At 37.7% G+C, this 15,216-nt stretch overlaps 1 protein-coding gene across 1 annotated transcript in view; it reads left to right on the top strand.

Annotated features, from left to right (window-relative positions):
- The first annotated feature begins 8,823 nt into the window (after positions 1-8,823).
- DSG3 (desmoglein 3) overlaps positions 8,824-15,216 on the top strand; it is a 31,561-nt gene continuing 25,168 nt past the window's right edge. The window contains exon 1 of the mRNA XM_043443823.1: positions 8,824-9,044. Within this exon, the coding sequence (XP_043299758.1) occupies positions 8,997-9,044 (48 nt within the window). The 5' untranslated portion in view covers positions 8,824-8,996. The remainder of the gene's footprint in view (positions 9,045-15,216) is intronic.

Here is a 15,216-nt window from a genome sequence, read left to right as displayed (position 1 = left end):
TATTTTTATTTTATTTCCTTTGCTTTAGGAGATAGACTCCCCAAAATATTGCTTGTGTCCTGGGGTATTCTATGTTTTCTTCTAGGATCTTTATAGTTTCTGGCCCTTCTCTTAGGTCTTCAACCCATTTTTAATTTAGTTTTATATATGGGATGAGAAAATGTTCTAATTTCATTCTTTTACATTATCGCGGTCCAGTTTTCCCACAATATTCTTGTTGATCATTCTTAATTGGCTGGTGGGGACATATATTTTTCTTCCATACAGACCTTAAGCTTTTTTTAATCTTTCTCCACCTCCATCATTCACATAGACTTTGGATCAAGTCTGAGAACTGCATTGAGAATTTATCTCTGAGGAATTGAAATAGTAATTCATTTCATCCTGGAACACATTAATATCTTTCTATTTTCTTAAGTCTTATTTTATGCCCTTCATTAATAGTCTTCTAATCATTCATAAGAAAGTTACTGCAAATATTTTACAGTTTTTCACTGAATCTGAATGGATTTTTATCTCACTTTCTAGGTCCTTTTTTACTACTAGGGTAAAAAAAAAAATGTTACTAACTTATTATATAAAAATCCACCTTAAAATTTCTAAGATAAGTGCTACATGCAAATGTGTGATAATCAAAGATGCTAGAAGATATGGATAATTTCCTTGAAAAATATAAATCATTGAAAGGTAGCCCCCAAAACAGAAAACTTCTACAGAGCAACTGACCACAGTGAAACTTGGAGTAACTGGAGATAAATTTCCTAAGCTCAAAATACTTCCTTAAGATGCAGGCTGACCAATCCAAATGAGTATAAACTACATCACTTCAAAGTCTAAAGGAATAAAAAGGTGTTCTGAAAATTTGTCAAACATGACTTCATGCAAAGAACTAAAGATTAATATTGTCACCATGTTGCACAAGTTAATCAACGTGTACAAACATCCATAAAATTGGCCGTGTGTCTAAGGCTTCAAAAATGAAGCCCAAACTGACTCATGAGCATGCTGTAAGAACAAGGGAGATGAGAGGTGGAGTTTTCTCGACTTTAATCTCTCTTGAGGTGTAGCCTTCCAGAAAACCAAATAGGCTCCACCTGTGCCAACACTGGATCAAAAACTATAAAATTACACTATAAATATTGTGCTTTGAGAAATGCTCAGCCTAAGTGAATCCACAGGAATCTTCAGAAGTTTCAATAAAGGAAAGTAAACTGAAATTATGTTCAAAAAAGTTAACATAAAATAATAGAAAACAAAATTCCATAGGCTAAGCAACATTTTCCTGTAAGACATAGATTTATTCCCTATTCAGGTACATAATGGATTCTGATCCTCTTCTTAATGTCAGCAAATAGAATAATGGTGTTTATTCAAAGGAAGGCCAATTAGACATGTCCCAAACTGCAGAAGAAACATGTTCATGTGTTTGAACAGGAAGTTAAGTGCCTTCCTAAGTCTTATGTGACTATAATACTGATCTGTACAATACGAGAATTATCGGGCCCCTGAAAAACACAAGCAACAAAATACACTTGCAATTTTTTTCCTCTCATTAATCTTTTCAGGAGGTTTTGTCACTCCTAGTTAGGACCCCAGTGCTTAAAATGCACAGGATGATCAGTTGTGCAAGTTTTACAGGTTTGCCAAACTTCCTTGCAATTTACTAATCTTAAAAGTATCAGTGTATGATGCCTCACTAGGTAAAATGTCAGCAACCCATGAGTCTTTGTAGAGATTAAACACATCTGTCTTTGACCCAGAGGAATGAAGAGTGATGGACTGCTCATTTTTCAGAAATATCCTTTCTTACTTCATTACAGCTAGTAGTTCTTAACTACAGTCATTACTAAAATCCTTGGAGATCATTTTCTCAAATGTTCCACGCTGTTTTCAGAGCCCATCTGAGGCAGAGCAGGGAGCAGGGAGCTGCTGGAGCAAATGATGCAGTGTATCCACTCCACCAGCAGCCCCGCCTCCTGATGTGTGGTTTGAGAAGCTGGTAGAACATTCCACATGGTATTGCTTCCCACGGGTGGAGTGGTGGCTTCAGCTTTATTTATTTATTTGACTCTGCCAGGTCTTAGTTGCAGCATGTAGGATCTAGTTCCTTGACCAGGGATCGAACCCCCGGTTCCCCTGCATTGGGAGCATGGAACCTTTGCCACTGGACCACCAGGGAAGTCCCTGGGTTGAGCTTTAAATTCTAAAAATTATACAAAAAAATTTTTCCTTCCTTAGAAATTACCAGTAATAATACTGGTACAATTTGACTCCTAGAAAAACATAAGTCATGGCCCTCACGATACTTAAAAATATTTGAGAACTTCTGTGAAATGTGCTCTTTATCATCAAAAGGAATATTAAAAATATACAAATATAGGGATGTAACAATAACTAAGGAGTATAGGAAATTAATACTTGACTTTGCATATTTCATTGTCCTATCTTTTCAAATCGTATCATTTTATCATCTGAGACAGTGAAAAATCATATCATTTTGTCACCTCCCCTAAAAAGGTCAGGATGAGGTTAGATCAAGGAGGGATGCCAGGTTCTTTGGATCGAACCAAGATCCAGAACTTACTTAGTTTTGGCTCCAGTTTCTTAGATTGCTATACTCAGAATCTTAACTTCATTTATTATAATCCAATAAATTATTATTTGCATTTACAGGAACCACATTTAAATCTCTTGAAAGTAGAAGTGAGAGTGTAGCCACTCAGTTGTGTCTGACTCGTTGGGACCCTATGGAAACCCTTCAGTCTCCTCTGTCCATGGAATTCTCCAGGCGAGAATATTGGAGTGGGTAGCCAATCCCTTCTCCAGAGGACGTTCCCCATCCAGGGATACAACTGGGGTCTTCTGTACTGAGGCAGACTCTTTACCACTGAGCCCTCAGGGAAGCCCCCTTTAAATCTCTTACTATAGATAATCCTTTTCTACTTCTTCTATGAGAAAATAGTACTCATATAATAATATATATTCTAGCTCTACTAAGAGAGAGTTTAGCTCTACTAGGAGATTTAAAGCTAAAATCTCTTAGTAGAACTAAAATATATTTTTTATACCAGTACTATTTTCTCATAAAAGAAGTAGAAAACGATTACCTACAATAAATGTTATGTCTCAGGGGGAGGGGGAAGAGGAGAGACAATTTCTTACACTATCAGTGGGAACATAAATTCACAGAGCCTTCTGGGATGATGAGCTATTAAAAATCTGAAGTATATGTGCCTTTTGATCTAGCAGACATACTTGCACAAAATTGTTAAAGATATGTTCATTGACTCACCCTGCAAAGTGCTGGGAATATGCTATTAAGTGAAACAGACATGATCCCTCCTGATAGAGCACAAAGACAAGTGGAGAAAGGTCATATAAGTATTTCAACTAAGAAATAACAATGGACACATGATACTGACCCCCGTGTGTGTGGGCATGTGTGCACTCAGCCACTCAGTCATGTTTGACTCTTTGTGACCCCATGGTCTATAGCCTGCCAGGCTCCTCTGTCCAAGAAATTGTCAAAGCAAGAATACTGGAGTGAGTTGACATTTCCTGCTCCAGGTAATATTCCCTACCCAGGGATCAAACTGGCATCTCTTGTGTCTTCTACATTGGCAGGCAGATTCTTTACCAATGAGCCATCTGAGAAGCCCCATTATGCCCTATACAGGAGGCAAATTGGGACAATGGATAAAATAATGGAGATGAGCAGGCCCATGTTACAGAGGAGGAAGAAAGGACCCCTCTGAGAAGGCCTCAGAAGCCACCACCTGATGAATGAGAAGTAGCCAATCAGGCAGGAGAGAAACTGAGTGATGACCTGAGACAGGAAAAGAGTTGATGATTTTCTAAGAACAAAAGAAGGTGCATGTGGGAAGAAGGGAGTTTGTGATGTGGCTGGAGAGGAATACAAGGAATGAACCAGGCAGTTCCCTGGAAGCCACAACAGGCGGTTTAGATTCTCTTCCAAGTACACTGCAAGCTGCAATCCTTTTAAAAATAGCAGTCAGGTTGCTGACTGAGAGGCAGATTGGGTGAGAGGCGAGAAAGAAACAGGAACTGAGTCCTAGGCCCCTTGCCTAAGCTATCTTGAGAGATTCCAGGAATCTGGCAAGTGTGGGATGAATTCAAACATAGGTCTTATAAGTAGATTCCACCTTATGGCTTCTATGATAGCTCAGTTGGTAAAGAATCTGCCTGCAATGCAGGAGACGCCGGTTCGATTCCTGGATTGGGAAGATCCACTGGAGAAGGGATAGGCTGCCCACTCCAGTATTCTTGGACTTCCTTTGTGGCTCAGCTGGTTATGAATCCCCCTGCAATGTGGGAGACCTGGGTTCGATCCCTGAGTTGGAAAGATCCCCTGGAGGAGGGAAAGCTACCCACTCCAGTATTCTGGCCTAGAGAATTTTATGGACTGTATAGTACATGGAGTCGCAAAGAGTTGGACATGACTGAGTGACTTTCACTCACTCAAACACAAGAACCAAAGAAAAGTTTTTTCTAAAGAAACTGTTGAAGTGAACATGAGGTTCATTTGGAAAATTCCTCCCTTCTCACTCTTTATTACCTAACAGAAATATTTCCACAAATAAGCAATTGCCTAATCAGACTAAACAAAGCCAAAAGAAGTGGACCCTGGTCCACAACATAAGTGAAAATTTTTAAATGCACGTTCACCTGTATTTACTCTTCTGAAGTTTGGGTTTGAATCAGTATATGATAAAAATTACACAAATCTTTTGAAAAAAATAATTCCAGGAATCACAGAACCATGGTGACCATGTTGCATACCATCTAATAGAAAATTAGATCAAAGCTCTATTTTCACTGATTTTTACAGTTGTAGGCTGTTCTCTCCAAATGCACGATTATGATGTTCTCTGACATTTCTGGATGCCTTCAAGTGATGATCTTAATGGAAGTGCATGATTCCCATTATCTTGAATAACAAAAAGTGATGCATCACTATGGTGACAGGCCATTTTGGGATGTGTGTAACATTTTGTTAATGCATAATTTGTGGAACCCATACTTTAATTCATGAATTGGTGGACATTCAAGAATATCAATATCAAAAAGTAGTGATGTCTGACATGTTAGATACATTATATACATTTCCAGTCATATCAAGCAAAAACCAATAAAGGCTTGACAGTGAAGGCAGTCTTATTAAGATTCTCTACTTGATGAAAAACAGAACTACTGTAGGAAATTAGGAACACTGGGGACATCATGGGAACCTCTGAAGCCACTGCCACTTAAATAAACACTCATACCTATTGCTTCACTTCTTATTTCACGTTCAGTTTTCAGCAGACTGAAGAACAGTTTCTTCTTTAACCTATGAAGTATCTATTGTTCCATTCTTATATTTTTAATACGATGCATCAAATGAAGCACAATACACACGTACAATGAAGCTTCTTTTCCATGATTATGATTATTATTGTTATGATCCTCATTTTCATTTCAGCTTCTTGAGTAAAAGCTAGCTTCAAGTTGGGGCTTATGTTTCCACAGCCATTATCTGGAGGGTAATAACATAATCTCTCAACAGAAACCACTGGAAAATCCTCCCTTCTTTCCTTTTCACAAACAAAAACAAACAAATTAGCAAGTGAAAACACGCTGAGTCCAGAAGGCAAAGGCACTACCCAGCAGGGGTAACCTCAGTCTCCCTTCCTGTTGCCTTGTAAATGTGGCCCCAATACCAGGATGTTTTATTACCTTATTGAGCTCCCCAGTCCTGCAAAGAAAAAGAAGTGCTAGCTTAAAGCATTATCTAGAGCGCCTAGAAGATTAGGGGAGTCCTGTCTGCCTACCAGTGGACAATGGGATCTGTCCTTCCTTTCCACAACTCTCCTTAACTTAGCCTGCATCAGGCTATGTATGATATATAACTCTCCTACAAGGCTGCCCATACTCTATTTTCACCACCCAACCAAGAATTTAATTACTGGTATTTCAAAATACAAAAAGGAAGTACCAGTTAAATCCTTAACCTGTGTTTAGGTGAGGAAAGAGCAAAGTGATAATTAATATTTTTAAGCCTAATTAATTAAAATTGTCAAAGAACTAGAATTTTAAGAAAGGCAAATCAGGAGGAAAAAAGATGAGCCATATCTAGAATTTTGTCCACAATGCAATTTATGGGTATTCCTAGGAATATCATAATTCACTGCTATCATTTTAAAATCTCTTCTGTCTTTAGCAGAATAACCGTTTTCTAAGTAATGTCTGACTCTTTGCAACCCCATGAACTGTAGTATAACAAGCTTCTTCATCCTCCACTAACTCTGCTTTGAAGAAATTGCAAGATATTATAGAAAAGGAAGCAACTGAAGTTCATTTCTTCTCTTTTTCCCTACCCCAAAGTTTAGAATGTTATACATAAAGACTTTCTGTGCTCATTTTATTTTTAAAGAACTTTCTTTTCTAATTGTAAAGCTAATAAGCTCTCTTTTAAAAATTTTTTTAAATGTATACAATCATAATGAAAAAAGTTAAATACATTCATAATCACTTCATTCAAAAATAAGTTCTAGTATATTATGGCAGTCCATTCTACTTTACCCATATGCATTTCTTTTCATTATCTTATAAGAAAATGGCCCCAGTACACATACATCTAAACCCAAAGCTCTCACCAATGTTAAACAAATTCAGATGCTAAATTCACAAGTAACCAACATTTCAATTGCTGAATTCTGCATTACACAAATCAGGAATAAGTTCAATAAAGCTCATCTCAGCTTCTATGCTCCTAAATTTGTTAGCTAGTCCTGTCATGGAGAAACCACTTCCTAATTCAAGAAAGACTTTGCCTTGTGCTTCGGTCTTTCCATGTTAGAAAGGATTCAGTATTTGTTCACTTTATGATTCCAATCAAAAAGTGAATAAAATGCACATTATGAAACTCAGAGGGACTTCTACAAAGGATATCAAACCTGATCTTTGGAAAATTTCCAAGTTTTTAAGTTTAAACGATTCATTAATTATTCCTCCATTAGCATCAACACCCAACAGATTTGCCACAAATGCTATTTAAGGTATACAATGTTAGTCATCAGTCATCAAGTGTTTTCTGAAAGTAAATAAATAAAGCCAACATTTCTTATAAATTGGTGGTGGAACTTCAGTCACTAAGTTGTGCCTGACTCTTTGTGACCCCATGATATACCCACCAGGATCCTCTGTCCATGGGGTTTTCCAGGCAAGAATACTGGAGTGGATTGCCATTACTTTCTCCAGGGGATCTTCCCAACCCAGGATCAAACCTGAGTTTCCTGCCTTGAAGGCAGATTCTTTACTGTCTGAGCCACCAAAGAAGCCCATTTCCTATAAGTCAGTATTGAATAGTTTTGGCTTTGCAGCCATACAGTCTCTGTCCAATTCTCAACTCCCCTCAACTTGGCCCTTTCACCACAAAGGCAGCCATTTACAACACATAAACAAATGGGAGTGGCTGTGTTCCAATAAAACTTTATTTACAAAAACTTTATCACAAAATCAAGATTTTTTTCTGGAAATGGGTGGTAGTGATGGCTGTACAACAATGTGAATACCTTTAATGTCACTCAGCTGTAACTTGAAAATAGTTAAAATAGTAAATTTTATTACATGTACTTTACCAAAATTTTTACAAATACACACACAAAACCCCCTAATGCACAACATCTCCCCTATAAGGTGTTTTTTCCCAACTCCTTGACTATGAAGTCCTTTCTGTCTGAAATACTCTCATTAAATGGTTTTTCTGAAACTAAAAAGCTTCCAAAACCTGATGCATAAATACTTATAAAGATAATATTGTTCTTCTACCAAACCTTTAAAAAAACCTGGAATGCTGAAAGCACAAAGGCTTCAGTAGGAGTAGCACACAAGTTTAGCTGCACCACAGCATGTGGGATCTTAGTTCTCCGACCTAGGATCGAACCCACGTCCCCTGCACCAGGAGGTGGATTCTTAACCACTGGGCCACCAGGGAAGTCCCTGCAAACTACATTTTTTTTAATTTATAAATGAAAAGAAATACAGCAGAAAGATGTCAACTGAGTATTATCAGATACCTGATTTTGCAACACACGGTTTATAGATTTCAAATACCCAAGGCACCATTTGTGTTTAGTCTAATTTTATTTCTAATTGTTTTCACTCAAAACCTATTATTAATAACTGCTTGATGTGATGATTTTCTTCTTCAGATCTGCAGTTTCTTTCAAAAAATGTATATATTGCTTAAAACCTAAAATATATTTTGCGTGTGTGTGCTCAATTGCCCAGTTGTGTCTAACACTTTGAGATCCCCATGGACTGTCGCCCACTAAGCTCCTCTGTTCATGGAATGTTTCAGGCAAGAATACTGGAGTGGATTGCCATTTCCTTCTCCAGGAGATCTTTCCAACTCAGGGATCGAACCAACGTCTCCTGCACTGGCAGACAGATTCTTTAGCACTGTGCCACCTGGGAAGCCCCCAAATATATTTTGCTCAACTTTAAATCTACTCACACATACTTAAGCTAAAAATACGTGCTCTTCCACAAGTTAGATTGGGGGAATTTTGAATGTTTTGTTTTACTTTTCAGTTTTAATTGGCACCATGAGAGCCAGCCAACTAGGTCCTTTTACAGTGTAGTCAAGGCTAGCTTTTGCCCTTCCACACTATGATTAATTTATTATTCATCTGGTACCTTCCTATTAGAACTGGTTTTTAGCCTGTGAACTTCTCTTTCAGCTTCCAACAAAGGATTTTATTGCTTCAGGAATTGAGGTGTGTCTAAGTTTTTACCTGGGAGCAAAAGTGATGCAAGCGTTTCTGGTGAGACCAATCCTTGGTTTAGGGCGGGGAGGCTCTGCATAACAGGCCATCTGCAGACTCCCGAAGACAGGAGAGAGGCTGAGAAAAGGCTTTCCTGAGACAACGTATGCCGACGGTTGGAAGGACTAAAGCGGCAGCTCCCTTCGTTCACCAGGGAAATCAGAAACCATGGCTTGGCTCCCTTTCAGAACCACAGGGGCTCTGGCCATTTTAATGGTAAGTTCTTTTTTTTTTTTCCCTAATAACTGCAAACTTTCCCTCTTTCCCTCCTTGTTAGAAAATATTAATTTGATTGCTGAATCCCTATTATAAATTCTAAAAAGAGTTCAGTGGAAATAAACATTTTAAAATGAAACTGCAAAGATTACCAATTTCCCCCTTTTTTTGCTTTTTATTTTAGTGCTGTATTTTCACATGGAAAACTAAGCCAGATAGAAACGAATTTGAAAGTCGCCATTTAGCATATTTAGTTGGTGAACTAATTAATCCTGATTGCACCTTTATTTTCCACAGTATCTTCACTTTCTTTAAAGTCATGCTTTTATTCTAGTACACAAAGGAAAACACATAAAAGAGAACGAGGTCTAGTTCCCAAGGTTATATATATCTCTTAAGCACATGGCTAAGAATTGTACATGCCTGGTCTTGATACCTGACATGTTTTTAACTAGTCTAAGACCATTGAATTAAAATCAAAGCAATGTTTGATTTTGGAGATGCTGGGAGGGTTATTAAGAAAAGCATGTTTATGTTCAGCCATTATGTGCAAAAGATATCTAATCTTTAGGGAGAAAAAAATATTTTATGAGCCAGTTTTCCAGAAAAGTAGAACTTTTACTGACTGGGAAAGTTTTCTATAATATTAGATAAAAGAGTAGTGGAATCTGGAGAGCAAAGAACTAGACTGGATGTTACAGACTAGTGTGCTCTTTAACTGTGCTGTTTTAATGAAGAAAAAAACTGGTCACAATCAGTTCCACATAGATATAAAAATAGTGAAATATACCATAATGAATATTTTTTAAATCCCTAATACTAATTCCTCATTTTATCAACAATAAGTTGGGTTGGCCTAAGCATGAGTTTGCCTCACGTCCTCATCTAAAAAAATCGAGATAATTGGACTTCAAGAAGTTACAGGGAGACAGAGCTCACCAAAGAACTTTCTAAAAATTAAATATGCTTAAAATTAAATATGCTTAAATTAAATATGCTTAAAATTAGATATGCTTAAATTTAGATATTTAAGCATATTTAAGCATATTTAAATATGCTTAAAATTAGAACAGACCGCCTGTTACCCAGTGTTTCTTAGCCTTCTCTGTCATGACAATGGTCAGGCAGAAAATTGGTATCACACCCTCCTGTTCGACTCTGTTTCTATTATGACAGTGTAACTAATGAATGGCAATCTGATGAATTTAATTGACCCAAGAATGTTGTAAAGAGCAATCTGGCAGTTGTATGACTTCCCCGCCTTTCCAGATGGTCATTTCTGAACTAAAGGAACTGCAGGTAGCCTGATAAGCCGTGTGTCCCGACCAAGGACCAGCCTGGGAAGCTAGGGGATATGCGGCAGGGAATGCTGGAATAGTGTTGTTGCAGAATCGGACTGCCACACGCTTAGGGGAGTTTCTTTCCCTTCTCTGACGTGTACCCCTCTCAGTTACCCTTCTGGTTCTGGAGTGGCTATAAGATCCTTACACAGAGGGCTGTTTTATTCCTCTTTGCATCCCCAACACCTACCATAATATCTACCTTACAGTGGACACACAGTTGTTCAAAAAAGAATGGGTAAATGAATGATTGAGGCCTCTCTAAACTATAACCCCCACCACAGTGCCTCTATAATGCTAGTCATGGGGCAAGCTCCCTCAGGAAAATTTTACAGGCTCATATACAAAAACACACAAGTTATTTACACAACAATATAGCATCATATATAATTATTAAACTAAGTGGTCTAGAACTGCTCTGTCCAATACGGTAGCCACTAGCCACATGTGGCTATTAACCACACGAAAAGTGGTTGATCTGTATTGAGATGTGCTGTTAAGCGTAAAGTATACATTTTATTTTGAAGACTCTGTATGAAAAAAAAGAACATGCATGCATATGTGCTCAATTGCATCCAACTCTTTGCGACCCTATGGACTGCAGCCTGCCAGGCTCTGCAGCCTGCCAGGCTCCTCTCCATGCAAGAATACTGGAGTGGATTGCCATGCCTTCCTCCAGGGGATCTTCTCGACCCAGGAATTGAACATGTGTCTCCTGTGTCTCCTGAACTGCAGGCAGATTCTTTACCACTGAGCCACAGGGGAAGCCCAAAAAAGAACATAAAATATGTCATCAATAATCTTTATGTCAACTATATATTGAAATGACAGTATTTTGGGTACATTAAAATACTTGGGTATTCAACGTACTTTGGGTACATTGAAAAAATTAATTTCACCTTTTTAACCTTTTTTAATGTGAATATTAAAAAATTTACAATTCGATATGTGATTCACATTCGTTACTTTATTTCAACTGGACAGGGCTGGTCTACTCTTAATCCCATTAGTGGAAGGCAGTGTCAGTCAGAAGTGAGCTAGGCAGGGACTTCCCTGGTGGTCCAGTGGTTAAGACTTTGCCTTCCAATGATGGGGGTGTGGGTTCAATCCCAAGTTGGGGAGCTAAGATCCTACATGACTTGGGGCCAAAAAACCAAAACATAAAAAGTACAGAAACAGTATTGTAACAAATTCAATAAAGATTTAGAAAACAGTCCACATCAAAGAAAATTTAAAAAAAAAAAAGTGAGGTAGGCAAACCAGGCTCCATGGACCAGGAGAGATTCGGGCTGCTCTCTGATAAACATAGATGGGCCATGGGGACATGTATTTCGTTGTCAGCCCAGCGTGAGCAAAGGCAGGCACAACAACAGCGCTTGCCTAGGGGAAAGGGACACACTAGTTTGGCTGTGTTGGAGAACCCAGATGTGAGTTAGGATGGCAGATGAGGGTCAGACAGAAAAGTGCATTCTGTGAAGGGTAGTGAAATCCTTTTAGAAGTGGGGAGCCACCCAGAATTTCGAAATGGTGTGGTGATGGGAAAAGAACAATGTTCTCAAAAGCATTGTGGAGTTGGACTGTACATCTTTTGTTATTGAAGGGTGGGGTATAAAAGTTGGAAGACCTGTTTGAAGGTTTTGAGTTAATTCCACCAACCTATGACCATACAAAGGTTGCCTAGAGAGGTAATACATAATAGCTAAGTCACTGACTTCAATCTATGCCTGTACCACTGACTCACTCCAGGTTCTGCTTCCTCAGCTGTCAAATAAGAATAATCATATCCCCCTGACTAATGAGAATGACAATAGTAAAAATAAAACAGCAATGAATGCAAAAAAGTGTTCTGGAAAATATAAAGTGCTTTGTAAGACTCTACTTCCTATTATTTGTAATATTTTAGTAATAAAGATGAAACTTGATAACACCTTAATATTCTGCCTTCCTATTTTAAACGACTACCAACATCAGTTTTAATGTCAAGAAAGAACCTACATTTTTCCTGAGTGAAAGGGCATATCAAAAACAGTTATGAGATTAATTTTTTGAAAACTGACAGAAAAAAATTAAACCTGAATTTTAAATAATTATGATAGTGCGTGTAGGGAAATAACAAAATTTTAAACTTGGAGCATTACCCCAAATTTTAACTGTTTAGTCTTCTAGATTCATTGAGAGGGGACTGTGTGAGGAACACCAGCCTGTTGTAAAATTTAACACTTATCTGTTTCCCATGTTTGCTTGATCTGTTTTACACAATACCAAGTAAACATTTTGGGGAAAGGTTTTGTGATTGAAAAATACTTGTCTTCAAAGATTTAAACTTTTCAAAACAATGTTTGTCTTCAAAGGAGACTACTGGTCAGTATTACAAAAGTCCATTAAATCTGAAACATGGTCTGTCAAATAACACTCCTATAGCATCTGGACAATAAGCCATTTAATTTCATGGTACAGTATTATGATGTAAAGATTTACTCATTACAAAACTAATACAGGCATTTGAAATCCAAAGATGTTTAAAGCAGGATGTTTTAAACAAGTTAATAGTGTTCATGCTGGAAAAAAAAGAAAAGTTTAAATACCAAGTTCTGAGTTAGAATGTGTTCTAAATACAGCAGTGGTGGTGATTTAGTCGCTAAGTCGTGTCCGACTCTTGGGATACCATGGACTGTAGCCTGCCAGGCTCCTCTGTCCATGATCTCCAGGCAAGAAGACTGGAGTGGGTTGCCATTTCTTTCTCCAGAGGATCTTTCCCACCCAGGGATCGAACCAGAGTTTCCTACATTGCAGGCAGATTCTTTACTGACTGAGCTATGAGGGAAGCCCCAAATACAGCAGAACACCCTTCAACCACTTTCTTCACAGAACATCCAGAAAGCAAATTGTTAAGAAAAGAATTGTATGCTAAGTGGCCCAGATTTTTAACAGAAGGAAAATCTTCGACATATCCTTCCTTCTCTTCATTGATGAAGCAATTCAATTTCCAATGCTGGTAAATACATAAAAATTAATTTCCTCCTGAACCTCTCCAACAGTTAAAATTCTAAAATCAGAATAACCTTGCCAAGCGATTCCAGCCAGCCCTGACTGATGGGCAAACCTTAGGAAAGATGTAATTATTTACTTCCACCAATTACCACTCCCAGTTGCTTAATACTCGAAACCGGTTTTCATTTAGAACTGGAAGACTTGGTGTCCATGATGCTTCTCATAAACCTCTTAGCCTTTGGCTCTTCCTTTCCAGTTGAGAGTCAATCTGATAGCCTAAGGAGAGGGTTTGCTTTGTGAAGTTCATTACGAGAATTAGGGCAAGAGTCAGGCACGACTTGGCAACTAAACCACCAAGGAGACAGCTTGCTTTATGAAGTCCATTACAAGAATTACATAGGCAACTGGTTACTATCCATAATTACACTATGAATAATTGAATCCATGTAATGTGCACATTTTCCTTGTATGACCGCTGCACAGTTGACCAGGCTGTTCACTGCACAATTCCAGAAAGCATATTCACATAAACTACACTGTGAACAATGTCCCCTGGAGCTGCATAGGGGGCAAATCACACAACTGGACAGTGGAACACAGGTTCTTATCTCTTTCTGAGGCTCAAGAATGAGTTCTATGTGCCTTGACATGAGTAACAATAATAAAAGATCATATCACAGTGGCTCTTTTACATCTTTTTTAAGTCCAAACAGAGGTAATTAACACTTATTAAGCAGTTACTGTAGGCTAGGGTTCATCTATGTGTTTTAGACCTGTTAATTCATTTAATCCTCACAACAAATCTATCAAGTTAGAATTATTATACCTATTTTATAGATGAGGAAACTGAAAAATTAAATAATGTTCCCAAGTTTTTCAGCTAGTACATGAGGAGACTAGGATTTTAATTGAGGGATTCAGGATCCAATGTCCAGTTTTGTATTTCTACACTTAACTGCACCTTTGTTCCTGTTGTTTAGTGACTAGGTTGTGTCTGACTCTTTGTGACCCCATGGACTATGGCCCACAAGGCTCCTCTATCCATAGGATTTCCCAGGCAAGAATATTGGAGTGGGTTGCCATTTCCTTCTCCAGAGGATCTTCCCAACCCAGGGATTGAACCCACATCTCTTACATCTCCTGCATTGGCTGGCAGATTCTTTACCACTGAGCTACCTGGGAAGAAACTGTGTCTTACACAGTACTTAAAATGAGCTCCTGAAAAAGGGCTTAATTTTCTAAATTGAATTTACTCTAAACATCAGTTATTAAAGTGTTGAACTCTCCTAAATTAAATACTTCTTAAGTAATTAAATATAAGCCATTTTCATTCAATTAAGGAATTTTCCTTGATAAACACGAAGCTTATTAAAATACTTCTGGATTTTTTAAATCTTAATTTCAAAAAGTCAATACATATCTTTTGACCTCTTTAATCTGACACATAATCTTGCATCTAACCAATTATAAAAATAGTATCACCAACCTATATATATACATATATTTCAAGAACTTTTCAAAAATAATTATTAATTTTAAAAATCAAGTTGAAAATTTGTAATGATTCCTTTGAATTACCCAGCTCTTTCTGCAAATTTCCCAGAGAGGAGTGAGTGTGATCTTATCCCATGCAGAGAAAAATGGCCATGCCTTATGCTGGCTAGAACTAGGTTCCTGAAACCAATGCATACTCAAACAGTCTGACCTTCCTTCCCCATGCTGAAGTTTCAGATTACTCTAAACAAAACCTTAGCCAAACTCAGTAAAAAGCAATTGTTATTATATAAGATTTTTAAAAATCCAGTCACCCACATCCTCAAAATATATTTATTACAAACCTA

The sequence above is a fragment of the Cervus canadensis genome, chromosome 23 (assembly GCF_019320065.1).
Source record: "Cervus canadensis isolate Bull #8, Minnesota chromosome 23, ASM1932006v1, whole genome shotgun sequence".
In the NCBI taxonomy this organism is placed as follows: Eukaryota; Metazoa; Chordata; class Mammalia; order Artiodactyla; family Cervidae; genus Cervus; species Cervus canadensis.
Note: the sequence above shows the minus strand (reverse complement) of the source record. Positions and strands in the feature narration are given on the sequence as shown.